At 48.4% G+C, this 15,408-nt stretch overlaps 1 protein-coding gene across 1 annotated transcript in view; it reads left to right on the forward strand.

Moving 5' to 3' along the window:
• The window catches only part of LOC106593793 (eukaryotic translation initiation factor 3 subunit B), a 33,315-nt gene extending 18,812 nt beyond the window's left edge, over positions 1-14,503 (forward strand). The window contains exons 10-18 of the mRNA XM_045713062.1: positions 8,611-8,821; positions 9,008-9,101; positions 9,657-9,782; positions 10,059-10,137; positions 10,911-11,049; positions 11,309-11,434; positions 13,340-13,526; positions 13,677-13,786; positions 13,876-14,503. Of these exons, the coding sequence (XP_045569018.1) occupies positions 8,611-8,821; positions 9,008-9,101; positions 9,657-9,782; positions 10,059-10,137; positions 10,911-11,049; positions 11,309-11,434; positions 13,340-13,526; positions 13,677-13,774 (1,060 nt within the window). The 3' untranslated portion in view covers positions 13,775-13,786; positions 13,876-14,503. The remainder of the gene's footprint in view (positions 1-8,610; positions 8,822-9,007; positions 9,102-9,656; positions 9,783-10,058; positions 10,138-10,910; positions 11,050-11,308; positions 11,435-13,339; positions 13,527-13,676; positions 13,787-13,875) is intronic.
• The last annotated feature ends 905 nt before the right edge of the window (positions 14,504-15,408 follow it).

A 15,408-nucleotide genomic window follows, 5' to 3' on the forward strand; every position in this document is an offset into this window, starting at 1 on the left:
ACAGAGACTAGTTAGAGGAATACCACCTGTCAGACAGAGACTAGTTAGAGGAATACCACCTGTCAGACAGCATACAGAGACTAGTTAGAGGAATACCACCGGTCAGACAGCATACAGAGACTAGTTAGAGGAATACCACCGGTCAGACAGCATACAGAGACTAGTTAGAGGAATACCACCGGTCAGACAGCATACAGAGACTAGTTAGAGGAATACCACCGGTCAGACAGCATACAGAGACTAGTTAGAGGAATACCACCTGTCAGACAGCATACAGAGACTAGTTAGAGGAATACCACCTGTCAGACAGCATACAGAGACTAGTTAGAGGAATACCACCTGTCAGACAGCATACAGAGACTAGTTAGAGGAATACCACCTGTCAGACAGAGACTAGTTAGAGGAATACCATCTGTCAGACAGAGACTAGTTAGAGGAATACCACCTGTCAGACGGCATACAGAGACTAGTTAGAGGAATACCACCGGTCAGACAGCATACAGAGACTAGTTAGAGGAATACCACCGGTCAGACAGCATACAGAGACTAGTTAGAGGAATACCACCTGTCAGACAGAGACTAGTTAGAGGAATACCACCTGTCAGACAGCATACAGAGACTAGTTAGAGGAATACCACCGGTCAGACAGCATACAGAGACTAGTTAGAGGAATACCACCGGTCAGACAGCATACAGAGACTAGTTAGAGGAATACCACCGGTCAGACAGCATACAGAGACTAGTTAGAGGAATACCACCTGTCAGACAGAGACTAGTTAGAGGAATACCACCTGTCAGACAGAGACTAGTTAGAGGAATACCACCTGTCAGACAGCATACAGAGACTAGTTAGAGGAATACCACCTGTCAGACAGAGACTAGTTAGAGGAATACCACCTGTCAGACAGAGACTAGTTAGAGGAATACCACCGGTCAGACAGCATACAGAGACTAGTTAGAGGAATACCACCGGTCAGACAGCATACAGAGACTAGTTAGAGGAATACCACCTGTCAGACAGCATACAGAGACTAGTTAGAGGAATACCACCTGTCAGACAGAGACTAGTTAGAGGAATACCACCTGTCAGACAGAGACTAGTTAGAGGAATACCTCCTGTCAGACAGCATACAGAGACTAGTTAGAGGAATACCACCGGTCAGACAGCATACAGAGACTAGTTAGAGGAATACCACCTGTCAGACAGAGACTAGTTAGAGGAATACCACCTGTCAGACAGAGACTAGTTAGAGGAATACCACCTGTCAGACAGCATACAGAGACTAGTTAGAGGAATACCACCGGTCAGACAGCATACAGAGACTAGTTAGAGGAATACCACCGGTCAGACAGCATACAGAGACTAGTTAGAGGAATACCACCTGTCAGACAGCATACAGAGACTAGTTAGAGGAATACCACCTGTCAGACAGCATACAGAGACTAGTTAGAGGAATACCACCTGTCAGACAGAGACTAGTTAGAGGAATACCACCTGTCAGACAGCATACAGAGACTAGTTAGAGGAATACCACCGGTCAGACAGCATACAGAGACTAGTTAGAGGAATACCCCCTGTCAGACAGAGACTAGTTAGAGGAATACCACCTGTCAGACAGCATACAGAGACTAGTTAGAGGAATACCACCTGTCAGACAGAGACTAGTTAGAGGAATACCACCTGTCAGACGGCATACAGAGACTAGTTAGAGGAATACCACCTGTCAGACAGCATACAGAGACTAGTTAGAGGAATACCACCGGTCAGACAGCATACAGAGACTAGTTAGAGGAATACCACCGGTCAGACAGCATACAGAGACTAGTTAGAAGAATACCACCGGTCAGACAGCATACAGAGACTAGTTAGAAGAATACCACCGGTCAGACAGCATACAGAGACTAGTTAGAGGAATACCACCGGTCAGACAGCATACAGAGACTAGTTAGAGGAATACCACCGGTCAGACAGCATACAGAGACTAGTTAGAGGAATACCACCTGTCAGACAGAGACTAGTTAGAGGAATACCACCTGTCAGACAGCATACAGAGACTAGTTAGAGGAATACCACCGGTCAGACAGCATACAGAGACTAGTTAGAGGAATACCACCTGTCAGACAGCATACAGAGACTAGTTAGAGGAATACCACCGGTCAGACAGCATACAGAGACTAGTTAGAGGAATACCACCTGTCAGACAGAGACTAGTTAGAGGAATACCTCCTGTCAGACAGCATACAGAGACTAGTTAGAGGAATACCACCGGTCAGACAGCATACAGAGACTAGTTAGAGGAATACCACCTGTCAGACAGAGACTAGTTAGAGGAATACCACCTGTCAGACAGAGACTAGTTAGAGGAATACCACCTGTCAGACAGCATACAGAGACTAGTTAGAGGAATACCACCGGTCAGACAGCATACAGAGACTAGTTAGAGGAATACCACCGGTCAGACAGCATACAGAGACTAGTTAGAGGAATACCACCTGTCAGACAGCATACAGAGACTAGTTAGAGGAATACCACCTGTCAGACAGCATACAGAGACTAGTTAGAGGAATACCACCTGTCAGACAGAGACTAGTTAGAGGAATACCACCTGTCAGACAGCATACAGAGACTAGTTAGAGGAATACCACCGGTCAGACAGCATACAGAGACTAGTTAGAGGAATACCCCCTGTCAGACAGAGACTAGTTAGAGGAATACCACCTGTCAGACAGCATACAGAGACTAGTTAGAGGAATACCACCTGTCAGACAGAGACTAGTTAGAGGAATACCACCTGTCAGACGGCATACAGAGACTAGTTAGAGGAATACCACCTGTCAGACAGCATACAGAGACTAGTTAGAGGAATACCACCGGTCAGACAGCATACAGAGACTAGTTAGAGGAATACCACCGGTCAGACAGCATACAGAGACTAGTTAGAAGAATACCACCGGTCAGACAGCATACAGAGACTAGTTAGAGGAATACCACCGGTCAGACAGCATACAGAGACTAGTTAGAGGAATACCACCGGTCAGACAGCATACAGAGACTAGTTAGAGGAATACCACCTGTCAGACAGAGACTAGTTAGAGGAATACCACCTGTCAGACAGCATACAGAGACTAGTTAGAGGAATACCACCGGTCAGACAGCATACAGAGACTAGTTAGAGGAATACCACCTGTCAGACAGCATACAGAGACTAGTTAGAGGAATACCACCTGTCAGACAGAGACTAGTTAGAGGAATACCACCTGTCAGACAGAGACTAGTTAGAGGAATACCACCTGTCAGACAGCATACAGAGACTAGTTAGAGGAATACCACCTGTCAGACAGAGACGAGTTAGAGGAATACCACCTGTCAGACAGAGACTAGTTAGATGAATACCACCTGTCAGACAGAGACTAGTTAGAGGAATACCACCTGTCAGACAGAGACTAGTTAGAGGAATACCACCGGTCAGACAGCATACAGAGACTAGTTAGAGGAATACCACCGGTCAGACAGCATACAGAGACTAGTTAGAGGAATACCACCTGTCAGACAGCATACAGAGACTAGTTAGAGGAATACCACCTGTCAGACAGAGACTAGTTAGAGGAATACCACCTGTCAGACAGAGACTAGTTAGAGGAATACCACCTGTCAGACAGAGACTAGTTAGAGGAATACCACCTGTCAGACAGCATACAGAGACTAGTTAGAGGAATACCACCTGTCAGACAGCATACAGAGACTAGTTAGAGGAATACCACCTGTCAGACAGCATACAGAGACTAGTTAGAGGAATACCACCTGTCAGACAGCATACAGAGACTAGTTAGAGGAATACCACCTGTCAGACAGAGACTAGTTAGAGGAATACCACCTGTCAGACGACATACAGAGACTAGTTAGAGGAATACCACCGGTCAGACAGCATACAGAGACTAGTTAGAGGAATACCACCTGTCAGAAAGCATACAGAGACTAGTTAGAGGAATACCACCGGTCAGACAGCATACAGAGACTAGTTAGAGGAATACCACCGGTCAGACAGCATACAGAGACTAGTTAGAGGGATACCACCGGTCAGACAGCATACAGAGACTAGTTAGAGGAATACCACCGGTCAGACAGCATACAGAGACTAGTTAGAGGAATACTACCTGTCAGACAGAGACTAGTTAGAGGAATACCACCTGTCAGACGGCATACAGAGACTAGTTAGAGGAATACCACCGGTCAGACAGCATACAGAGACTAGTTAGAGGAATACCACCTGTCAGACAGAGAGTAGTTAGAGGACTACCACCTGTCAGACAGAGACTAGTTAGAGGAATACCACCTGTCAGACAGCATACAGAGACTAGTTAGAGGAATACCACCGGTCAGACAGCATACAGAGACTAGTTAGAGGAATACCACCGGTCAGACAGCATACAGAGACTAGTTAGAGGAATACCACCGGTCAGACAGCATACAGAGACTAGTTAGAGGAATACCACCTGTCAGACAGAGACTAGTTAGAGGAATACCACCTGTCAGACGGCATACAGAGACTAGTTAGAGGAATACCACCGGTCAGACAGCATACAGAGACTAGTTAGAGGAATACCACCTGTCAGACAGAGACTAGTTAGAGGAATACCACCTGTCAGACAGCATACAGAGACTAGTTAGAGGAATACCACCGGTCAGACAGCATACAGAGACTAGTTAGAGGAATACCACCGGTCAGACAGCATACAGAGACTAGTTAGAGGAATACCACCGGTCAGACAGCATACAGAGACTAGTTAGAGGAATACCACCTGTCAGACAGAGACTAGTTAGAGGAATACCACCTGTCAGACAGCATACAGAGACTAGTTAGAGGAATACCACCTGTCAGACAGAGACTAGTTAGAGGAATACCACCTGTCAGACAGAGACTAGTTAGAGGAATACCACCTGTCAGACAGAGACTAGTTAGAGTAATACCACCTGTCAGACAGAGACTAGTTAGAGGAATACCACCGGTCAGACAGCATACAGAGACTAGTTAGAGGAATACCACCGGTCAGACAGCATACAGAGACTAGTTAGAGGAATACCACCTGTCAGACAGCATACAGAGACTAGTTAGAGGAATACCACCTGTCAGACAGAGACTAGTTAGAGGAATACCACCTGTCAGACAGCATACAGAGACTAGTTAGAGGAATACCACCGGTCAGACAGCATACAGAGACTAGTTAGAGGAATACCCCCTGTCAGACAGCATACAGAGACTAGTTAGAGGAATACCACCGGTCAGACAGCATACAGAGACTAGTTAGAGGAATACCACCTGTCAGACAGAGACTAGTTAGAGGAATACCACCTGTCAGACAGCATACAGAGACTAGTTAGAGGAATACCACCTGTCAGACAGCATACAGAGACTAGTTAGAGGAATGCCACCTGTCAGACAGCATACAGAGACTAGTTAGAGGAATACCACCTGTCAGACAGAGACTAGTTAGAGGAATACCACCTGTCAGACAGAGACTAGTTAGAGGAATACCACCTGTCAGACGACATACAGAGACTAGTTAGAGGAATACCACCGGTCAGACAGCATACAGAGACTAGTTAGAGGAATACCACCGGTCAGACAGCATACAGAGACTAGTTAGAGGAATACCACCGGTCAGACAGCATACAGAGACTAGTTAGAGGAATACCACCTGTCAGACAGAGACTAGTTAGAGGAATACCACCTGTCAGACAGCATACAGAGACTAGTTAGAGGAATACCACCTGTCAGACAGCATACAGAGACTAGTTAGAGGAATACCACCGGTCAGACAGCATACAGAGACTAGTTAGAGGAATACCACCTGTCAGACAGAGACTAGTTAATGGAATACCACCTGTCAGACGGCATACAGAGACTAGTTAGAGGAATACCACCGGTCAGACAGCATACAGAGACTAGTTAGAGGAATACCACCGGTCAGACAGCATACAGAGACTAGTTAGAGGAATACCACCTGTCAGACAGAGACTAGTTAGAGGAATACCACCTGTCAGACAGCATACAGAGACTAGTTAGAGGAATACCACCGGTCAGACAGCATACAGAGACTAGTTAGAGGAATACCACCGGTCAGACAGCATACAGAGACTAGTTAGAGGAATACCACCAGTCAGACAGCATACAGAGACTAGTTAGAGGAATACCACCTGTCAGACAGAGACTAGTTAGAGGAATACCACCTGTCAGACAGCATACAGAGACTAGTTAGAGGAATACCACCGGTCAGACAGCATACAGAGACTAGTTAGAGGAATACCACCGGTCAGACAGCATACAGAGACTAGTTAGAGGAATACCACCTGTCAGACAGAGACTAGTTAGAGGAAGACCACCTGTCAGACGGCATACAGAGACTAGTTAGAGGAATACCACCGGTCAGACAGCATACAGAGACTAGTTAGAGGAATACCACCTGTCAGACAGAGACTAGTTAGAGGAATACCACCTGTCAGACAGCATACAGAGACTAGTTAGAGGAATACCACCGGTCAGACAGCATACAGAGACTAGTTAGAGGAATACCACCGGTCAGACAGCATACAGAGACTAGTTAGAGGAATACCACCGGTCAGACTGCATACAGAGACTATTTAGAGGAATACCACCTGTCAGACAGAGACTAGTTAGAGGAATACCACCTGTCAGACAGCATACAGAGACTAGTTAGAGGAATACCACCGGTCAGACAGCATACAGAGACTAGTTAGAGGAATACCACCGGTCAGACAGCATACAGAGACTAGTTAGAGGAATACCCCCTGTCAGACAGCATACAGAGACTAGTTAGAGGAATACCACCGGTCAGACAGCATACAGAGACTAGTTAGAGGAATACCACCTGTCAGACAGAGACTAGTTAGAGGAATACCACCTGTCAGACAGCATACAGAGACTAGTTTAGAGGAATACCACCTGTCAGACAGCATACAGAGACTAGTTAGAGGAATACCACCTGTCAGACAGAGACTAGTTAGAGGAATACCACCTGTCAGACAGCATACAGAGACTAGTTAGAGGAATACCACCGGTCAGACAGCATACAGAGACTAGTTAGAGGAATACCACCGGTCAGACAGCATACAGAGACTAGTTAGAGGAATACCACCGGTCAGACAGCATACAGAGACTAGTTAGAGGAATACCACCTGTCAGACAGAGACTAGTTAGAGGAATACCACCTGTCAGACAGCATACAGAGACTAGTTAGAGGAATACCACCTGTCAGACAGCGTACAGAGACTAGTTAGAGGAATACCACCGGTCAGACAGCATACAGAGACTAGTTAGAGGAATACCACCGGTCAGACAGCATACAGAGACTAGTTAGAGGAATACCACCTGTCAGACAGAGACTAGTTAGAGGAATACCACCGGTCAGACAGCATACAGAGACTAGTTAGAGGAATACCACCGGTCAGACAGCATACAGAGACTAGTTAGAGGAATACCACCGGTCAGACTGCATACAGAGACTAGTTAGAGGAATACCACCTGTCAGACAGAGACTAGTTAGAGGAATACCACCTGTCAGACAGCATACAGAGACTAGTTAGAGGAATACCACCGGTCAGACAGCATACAGAGACTAGTTAGAGGAATACCACCTGTCAGACAGAGACTAGTTAGAGGAATACCCCCTGTCAGACAGCATACAGAGACTAGTTAGAGGAATACCACCTGTCAGACAGAGACTAGTTAGAGGAATACCACCGGTCAGACGGCATACAGAGACTAGTTAGAGGAATACCACCGGTCAGACAGCATACAGAGACTAGTTAGAGGAATACCACCTGTCAGACAGCATACAGAGACTAGTTAGAGGAATACCACCTGTCAGACAGCATACAGAGACTAGTTAGAGGAATACCACCTGTCAGACAGAGACTAGTTAGAGGAATACCACCTGTCAGACAGCATACAGAGACTAGTTAGAGGAATACCACCTGTCAGACAGAGACTAGTTAGAGGAATACCACCTGTCAGACAGCATACAGAGACTAGTTAGAGGAATACCACCTGTCAGACAGAGACTAGTTAGAGGAATACCACCTGTCAGACAGCATACAGAGACTAGTTAGAGGAATACCACCGGTCAGACAGCATACAGAGACTAGTTAGAGGAATACCACCTGTCAGACGGCATACAGAGACTAGTTAGAGGAATACCACCTGTCAGACGGCATACAGAGACTAGTTAGAGGAGATGAACACCACCTGCCCCCAGGTGATGACATCATAGTGGTGTGTGTGTGTATTAATCCTCTCCTCCCCTCTGCAGGGACCTCCTGGTCCCCAGGTGATGACATCATAGTGATGTGTTAGTATTAATCCTCTCCTCCCCTCTGCAGGGACCTCCTGGTCCCCAGGTGATGACATCATAGTGATGTGTTAGTATTAATGCTCTCCTCCCCTCTGCAGGGACTTCTCCTGGTCCCCAGGTGATGACATCATAGTGGTGTGTGTGTATTAATGCTCTCCTCTCCTCTGCAGGGACTTCTCCTGGTCCCCAGGTGATGACATCATAGTGGTGTGTGTGTTAATGCTCTCCTCTCCTCTGCAGGGACTTCTCCTGGTCCCCAGGTGATAACATCATAGCGTTCTGGGTACCCGAGGACAAAGACATCCCAGCCAGAGTGACTCTGATGCAGCTTCCCTCCAGACAGGAGATCAGAGTCAGGAACCTCTTCAATGTGGTCGACTGTAAACTCCACTGGCAGAGACAGGGAGACTACCTCTGTGTCAAGGTGGACCGGACACCTAAAGGAACTCAGGTTAGTGAAGGGGGGAGGAGAAAAGAGGGAGGGTAAATGTGACTGCTTTGTTGCTAAACCTCATTTACAAGTCTCCTTTCTCTGTCCTCTCATCCTGTCATTCTCTCATGGTCCTCTCCTCCTGTCTGTCCTCTCCTCTATCGTTCCCTCTCCTCTCTGTCCTCTCCTATCGTTCTCTCCTATCAGGGTGTGGTGACCAACTTTGAGATCTTCAGGATGAGAGAGAAGCAGGTTCCTGTTGACGTGGTGGAGATGAAGGGAGACCCGGAATCTAAAACTGGTAACACACACCCCCACTCTGACAAGACAGACAGACAGACACCCCCCCACTCTGACAAGACAGACAGACAGACACCCCCCCACTCTGACAAGACAGACAGACAGACACCCCCCCCCCGCTCTGACAAGACGGACAGACACCCCCCCCCCGCTCTGACAAGACGGACAGACACCCTCCCCCGCTCTGACAAGACAGACAGACACCCCCCCGCTCTGACAAGACGGACAGACACCCCCCCGCTCTGACAAGACGGACAGACACCCCCCCGCTCTGACAAGACGGACAGACACCCCCCCGCTCTGACAAGACGGACAGACACCCCCCCCGCTCTGACAAGACGGACAGACACCCCCCCCGCTCTGACAAGACGGACAGACACCCCCCGCTCTGACAAGACGGACAGACACCCCCCCCCGCTCTGACAAGACGGACAGACACCCCCCCGCTCTGACAAGACGGACAGACACCCCCCGCTCTGACAAGACGGACAGACAACCCCCACTGATAATGTGCAGTAACACCACCAGGTACAGTAACAGTGTTGTCGTCCCCTAGCGGAGAGCATCATAGCGTTTGCATGGGAGCCTAACGGCAGTAAGTTTGCCGTCCTGCACGGTGAATCTCCCAGAATCAACGCCTCGTTCTACCACGTCAAGAACAACGGAAAGATAGAACTCATCAGTAAGTACAACGTTTACCTGAAAATATCACACGCTGAAAGGAACCTTTAAAAACATTGACTCTGTAATGTCTAGAAGGATTGTTATTCCGTCTCTACTGTTGTCAGATGTCGTATTCAGTCCTTTGGCAAACAACACAGTCTGGTACTGTAACATAGCCAGCTTCCAGATTTACTGTAACATTCTCTCCCTCTCTCTCTCTCTCTCCTCCCGCTCTCCTCCCCTCCCCACGCTCTCCCCCCCTCTCTCTCTCCTCTCCCCTCTTCTCTCTCTCCAGAGATGTTTGACAAGCAGCAGGCCAACAGCATCTTCTGGAGTCCTCAGGGACAGTTCATGGTGCTGGCTGGACTCAGGAGGTACAAGGCGTGTGTGTGTGTATGTGTGTGTGTGTGTATGTGTGTGTGTGAGAGAGATCTCCCCTCCTGTGTTAACCCTGTCCTCTCCTCCAGTATGAACGGGGCCCTGTGTTAACCCTGTCCTCTCCTCCAGTATGAACGGGGCCCTGTGTTAACTCTGTCCTCTCCTCCAGTATGAACGGGACCCTGTGTTGACCCTGTCCTCTCCTCCAGTATGAACGGGGCCCTGTGTTAACCCTGTCCTCTCCTCCAGTATGAACGGGGCCCTGTGTTGACCCTGTCCTCTCCTCCAGTATGAAGGGGGCCCTGTGTTAACCCTGTCCTCTCCTCCAGTATGAACGGGGCCCTGTGTTAACCCTGTCCTCTCCTCCAATATGAACGGGGCCCTGTGTTAACCCTGGCCTCTCCTCCAGTATGAACGGGGCCCTGTGTTAACCCTGTCCTCTCCTCCAGTATGAACGGGGCCCTGTGTTAACCCTGTCCTCTCCTCCAGTATGAATGGGGCCCTGTGTTAACCCTGTCCTCTCCTCCAGTATGAACGGGGCCCTGTGTTAACCCTGTCCTCTCCTCCAGTATGAACGGGACCCTGTGTTAACTCTGTCCTCTCCTCCAGTATGAACGGGGCCCTGTGTTAACCCTGTCCTCTCCTCCAGTATGAACGGGGCCCTGTGTTAACCCTGTCCTCTCCTCCAGTATGAACGGGGCCCTGTGTTAACCCTGTCCTCTCCTCCAGTATGAACGGGGCCCTGTGTTAACCCTGTCCTCTCCTCCAGTATGAACGGGGCCCTGGCGTTTGTGGATACCTCTGACTGCACCATGATGAACATGGTTGAACACTACATGGCTTCTGATGTAGAGTGGGACCCTACAGGACGATACCTGGTCACCTCTGTGTCCTGGTGGAGTCACAAGGTACACCTCACACACACACACCTGACACACACACACAGACCTGACACACACAGGGAATAAATTCCTACTGTCATGTTTTTTAAACGGAGGTTCAACAAAAGTAAGGTTGTACCACAACACACAGACACAACTTCAGAAAATCCCTTCTGTTGATCCTGTACTTTTGTTTCCTTTTTGTTTTGAGGTTGAAAAGAACAATGGTGTGTTTTTATCTGAGCCAGATCAAGTGGGTTCTTAAAAGGGGTTGTCTCTCCATCAGGTGGACAATGCCTACTGGCTGTGGACCTTCCAGGGTCGTCTCCTCCAGAAGAACAACAAGGACCGCTTCTGTCAGCTACTCTGGAGACCTCGGCCTGCTACCCTGCTCACACAGGACGCCATCAAGGTACGAACCCGTGTGTGTAGTGTGTGGTATGTTGGTGTGGTGTGTGTGTGTGGCCCCAGTATTTATAAAGGGTATTTACTCTGGTATCAAAGTTGTTTTAAACCAATAGAATCCAAAACCTGTTCAGTGTCTGGACAAGTAGTGACTCCTGTCTAAACCTCTGTGTGTTGAGAGTTTTGTTGTCATGTGTCTTGACTGTGTATATACACTGCTCAAAAAAATAAAGGGAACACTTAAACAACACAATGTAACTCCAAGTCAATCACACTTCTGTGAAATCAAACTGTCCACTTAGGAAGCAACACTGATTGACAATAAATTTCACATGCTGTTGTGCAAATGGAATAGACAACAGGTGGAAATTATAGGCAATTAGCAAGACACCCCCAATAAAGGAGTGGTTCTGCAGGTGGTGACCACAGACCACGTATCAGTTCCTATGCTTCCTGGCTGATGTTTTGGTCACTTTTGAATGCTGGCGGTGCTTTCACTCTAATGGTAGCATGAGACGGAGTCTACAACCCACACAAGTGGCTCAGGTAGTGCAGCTCATCCAGGATGGCACATCAATGCGAGCTGTGGCAAGAAGGTTTGCTGTGTCTGTCAGCGTAGTGTCCAGAGCATGGAGGCGCTATCAGGAGACAGGCCAGTACATCAGGAGACGTGGAGGAGGCCGTAGGAGCGCAACAACCCAGCAGCAGGACCGCTACCTCCGCCTTTGTGCAAGGAGGAGCACTGCCAGAGCCCTGCAAAATGACCTCCAGCAGGCCACAAATGTGCATGTGTCTGCTCAAACGGTCAGAAACAGACTCCATGAGGGTGGTATGAGGGCCCGACGTCCACAGGTGGGGGTTGTGCTTACAGGCCAACACCGTGCAGGACGCTTGGCATTTGCCAGAGAACACCAAGATTGGCAAATTCGCCACTGGCGCCCTGTGCTCTTCACAGATGAAAGCAGGTTCACACTGAGCACATGTGACAGACGTGACAGAGTCTGGAGACGCCGTGGAGAACGTTCTGCTGCCTGCAACATCCTCCAGCATGACCGGTTTGGCGGTGGGTCAGTCATGGTGTGGGGTAGCATTTCTTTGGGGGGCCGCACAGCCCTCCATGTGCTCGCCAGAGGTAGCCTGACTGCCATTAGGTACCGAGATGAGATCCTCAGACCCCTTGTGAGACCATATGCTGGTGCGGTTGGCCCTGGGTTCCTCCTAATGCAAGACAATGCTAGACCTCATGTGGCTGGAGTGTGTCAGCAGTTCCTGCAAGAGGAAGGCATTGATGCTATGGACTGGCCCGCCTGTTCCCCAGACCTGTATCCAATTGAGCACATCTGGGACATCATGTCTCGCTCCATCCACCAACGCCATGTTGTACCACAGACTGTCCAGGAGTTGGCGCCACCTCATCAGGATCATGCCCAGGCATTGTTGGGAGGTCATACAGGCACGTGGAGGCCACACACACTACTGAGCCTCATTTTGACTTGTTTTAAGGACATTACATCAAAGTTGGATCAGCCTGTAGTGTGGTTTTCCACTTTAATTTTGAGTGTGACTCCAAATCCAGACCTCCATGGGTTGATAAATTGGATTTCCATTGATTATTTTTGTGTGATTTTGTTGTCAGCACATTCAACTATGTAAACAAAAAAGTATTTAATAAGATTATTTCATTCATTCAGATCTAGGATGTGTTATTTTAGTGTTCCCTTAATTTTTTTGAGCAGTGTATAACATGGGCTTAGCTGGGACCCTTGACAGTCTTGTTGCTACGTATAACATGGGCTTAGCTGGGACCCTTGACAGTCTTGTTGCTACGTATAACATGGGCTTAGCTGGGACCCTTGACAGTCTTGTTGCTACGTATAACATGTTTTCTTCTGGGTTTTGACACGTTCCCCAGGTGATCAAGAAGGACCTGAAGAAGTACTCTAAGATCTTTGAGCAGAAGGATCGTCTGAGCCAGTCGAAGGCCTCCAAGGAGCTGGTGGACAAGAGGAGGAGCATGATGGAGGACTACCGTACCTACCGAGAGGCTGCCCTGCTACAACACGATGAACAGAAAGCCGCCCGCCTGCAGCTCCGAGGAGGTACGTAGATAAACCCCCCTGACCGTCTGCACCTATGACGGCCCAGACACTTTCATCCAACTGCCTCACGCTACAGAAACGGGGAGGTAGGCCGTTGTGGCTTGGGACCAGGCTTACTAAGCCTGACCCCTGACCTCTCTCTGTCTCTAGGAGTGGACACTGATGAGCTGGACAGTAACACAGATGACTGGGAGGAGGAGACCATTGAGTTTTTTATCAACGAAGAAATCATTCCCCTCGGAGAGTAGTCCCCTACGCAGGTAACACTTACACACACTACCCACCCACACACACACACACACTACCTTGCTGTGGTTTTGACGGTCTCTCTCCCCCTCTTTCTCTCCAGGTCCATTTTTGCGTGGGGACTAGAGGGGGGCGTTGCCGTGTCGACTGGAGGAGGGAAAACTACGCTGAGAATCTTGGGAGTTGCCAGAGTTCCACCATTCTCTCTTTGTGACATCATCAAAGTGTGCCTTGTGGTATAGCGACTACAGCAAGCTAGCAACTGAGGAAGGAGGGAGGGAGGAAACAAACTTTTAAACTCTTTTTTTTCTTCCAACACCTTGGTCTTTTTCTGGCACTTTTTGAAATAGAACAGTACTCTGTCGTTTTTTTTCTCCCTTTCTCATAATCTATCCTCGCTCGCTCACTTTATCCTTATCTTGACTACACCCCCTTGCAGTCTTAACCGTCGTTACCGTGGCAACGGTCCCACCTTACCATAAAGAGACGGAGAGCGTTGCACCACCGGGAGGGATGAGAACGGGCTGTGTGACGTGGCAGAGTGTGTGTGAGGCTAGAGAGTGTGTTCTCCTGATGACCAAACGTTCAAGGCTGTGTAGTAGTAGTAGTACTGTGTTGAAGTGGCAGTATCCTCCTCCATTTAGACTACCTGTTGTTGTTGTTGTTGTCATACTAGACCACAACTATCACATCATCATCTACGTCAATAAAGATAAAGGTCATACAAATCATTCACTGTGTCTGGTTTTTACATGTGCTTAAGGTTTTTTTTGTTCTGCATGTGTTGAAAGTGTTTTATATTTTCTTCATTTAGCCAGACGTTCTCATACCAGTGTGACGTAGTGCAGGCAGTGCATTCAACATCGGTTTCGTGCATCGTACCGTTCATAACGGTACGGAGCTGTGAGGGGAACGGCACCTCCGTACCTTCAGGCTCTGATCAGGCCCTACACCCAAACAAGGGCACTGCGTTCATCCACTTCTGGCCTGCTGGCCCCCCCTACCTCTGCGGAAGCACAGTTCCCGCTCAGCCCAGTCAAAACTGTTCGCCGCTCTGGCACCCCATGGTGGAACAAGCTCCCTCACGACGCCAGGACAGCGGAGTCAATCACCACCTTCCGGAGACACCTGAAACCCCACCTCTTTAAGGAATACCTGGGATAGGAAGAAGTAATCCCCCCCCCCCCAAAAAAAAATATATAGATGTACTACTGTAAAGTGGTTGTTCCACTGGATATCATAAGGTGAATGCACCAATTTGTAAGTCGCTCTGGATAAGAGCGTCTGCTAAATGACGTAAATGTAAATAACTGGTGTCCTGTCTTCACGGTGTCTTCCAATGGAACATGTGAGTTTTTAGTTACCATAAAGCAGAGGTAGGTAGGTAGTCTGGTCCTTTACATAAAGCAGAGGTAGGTAGGTAGTCTGGTCCTTTACATAAAGCAGAGGTAGGTAGGTAGTCTGGTCCTTTACATAAAGCAGAGGTGGGTAGGTAGTCTGGTCCTTTACATAAAGCAGAGGTAGGTAGGTAGGTAGTCTGGTCCTTTACATAAAGCAGAGGTAGGTAGGTAGTCTGGTCCTTTACATAAAGCAGAGGTAGGTAGGTAGTCTGGTCCTTTACATAAAGCAGAGGTAG

Source organism: Salmo salar, chromosome 02 (genome assembly GCF_965601325.2).
Source record: "Salmo salar chromosome 02, fSalSal1, whole genome shotgun sequence".
Classification (NCBI taxonomy): Eukaryota; Metazoa; Chordata; class Actinopteri; order Salmoniformes; family Salmonidae; genus Salmo; species Salmo salar.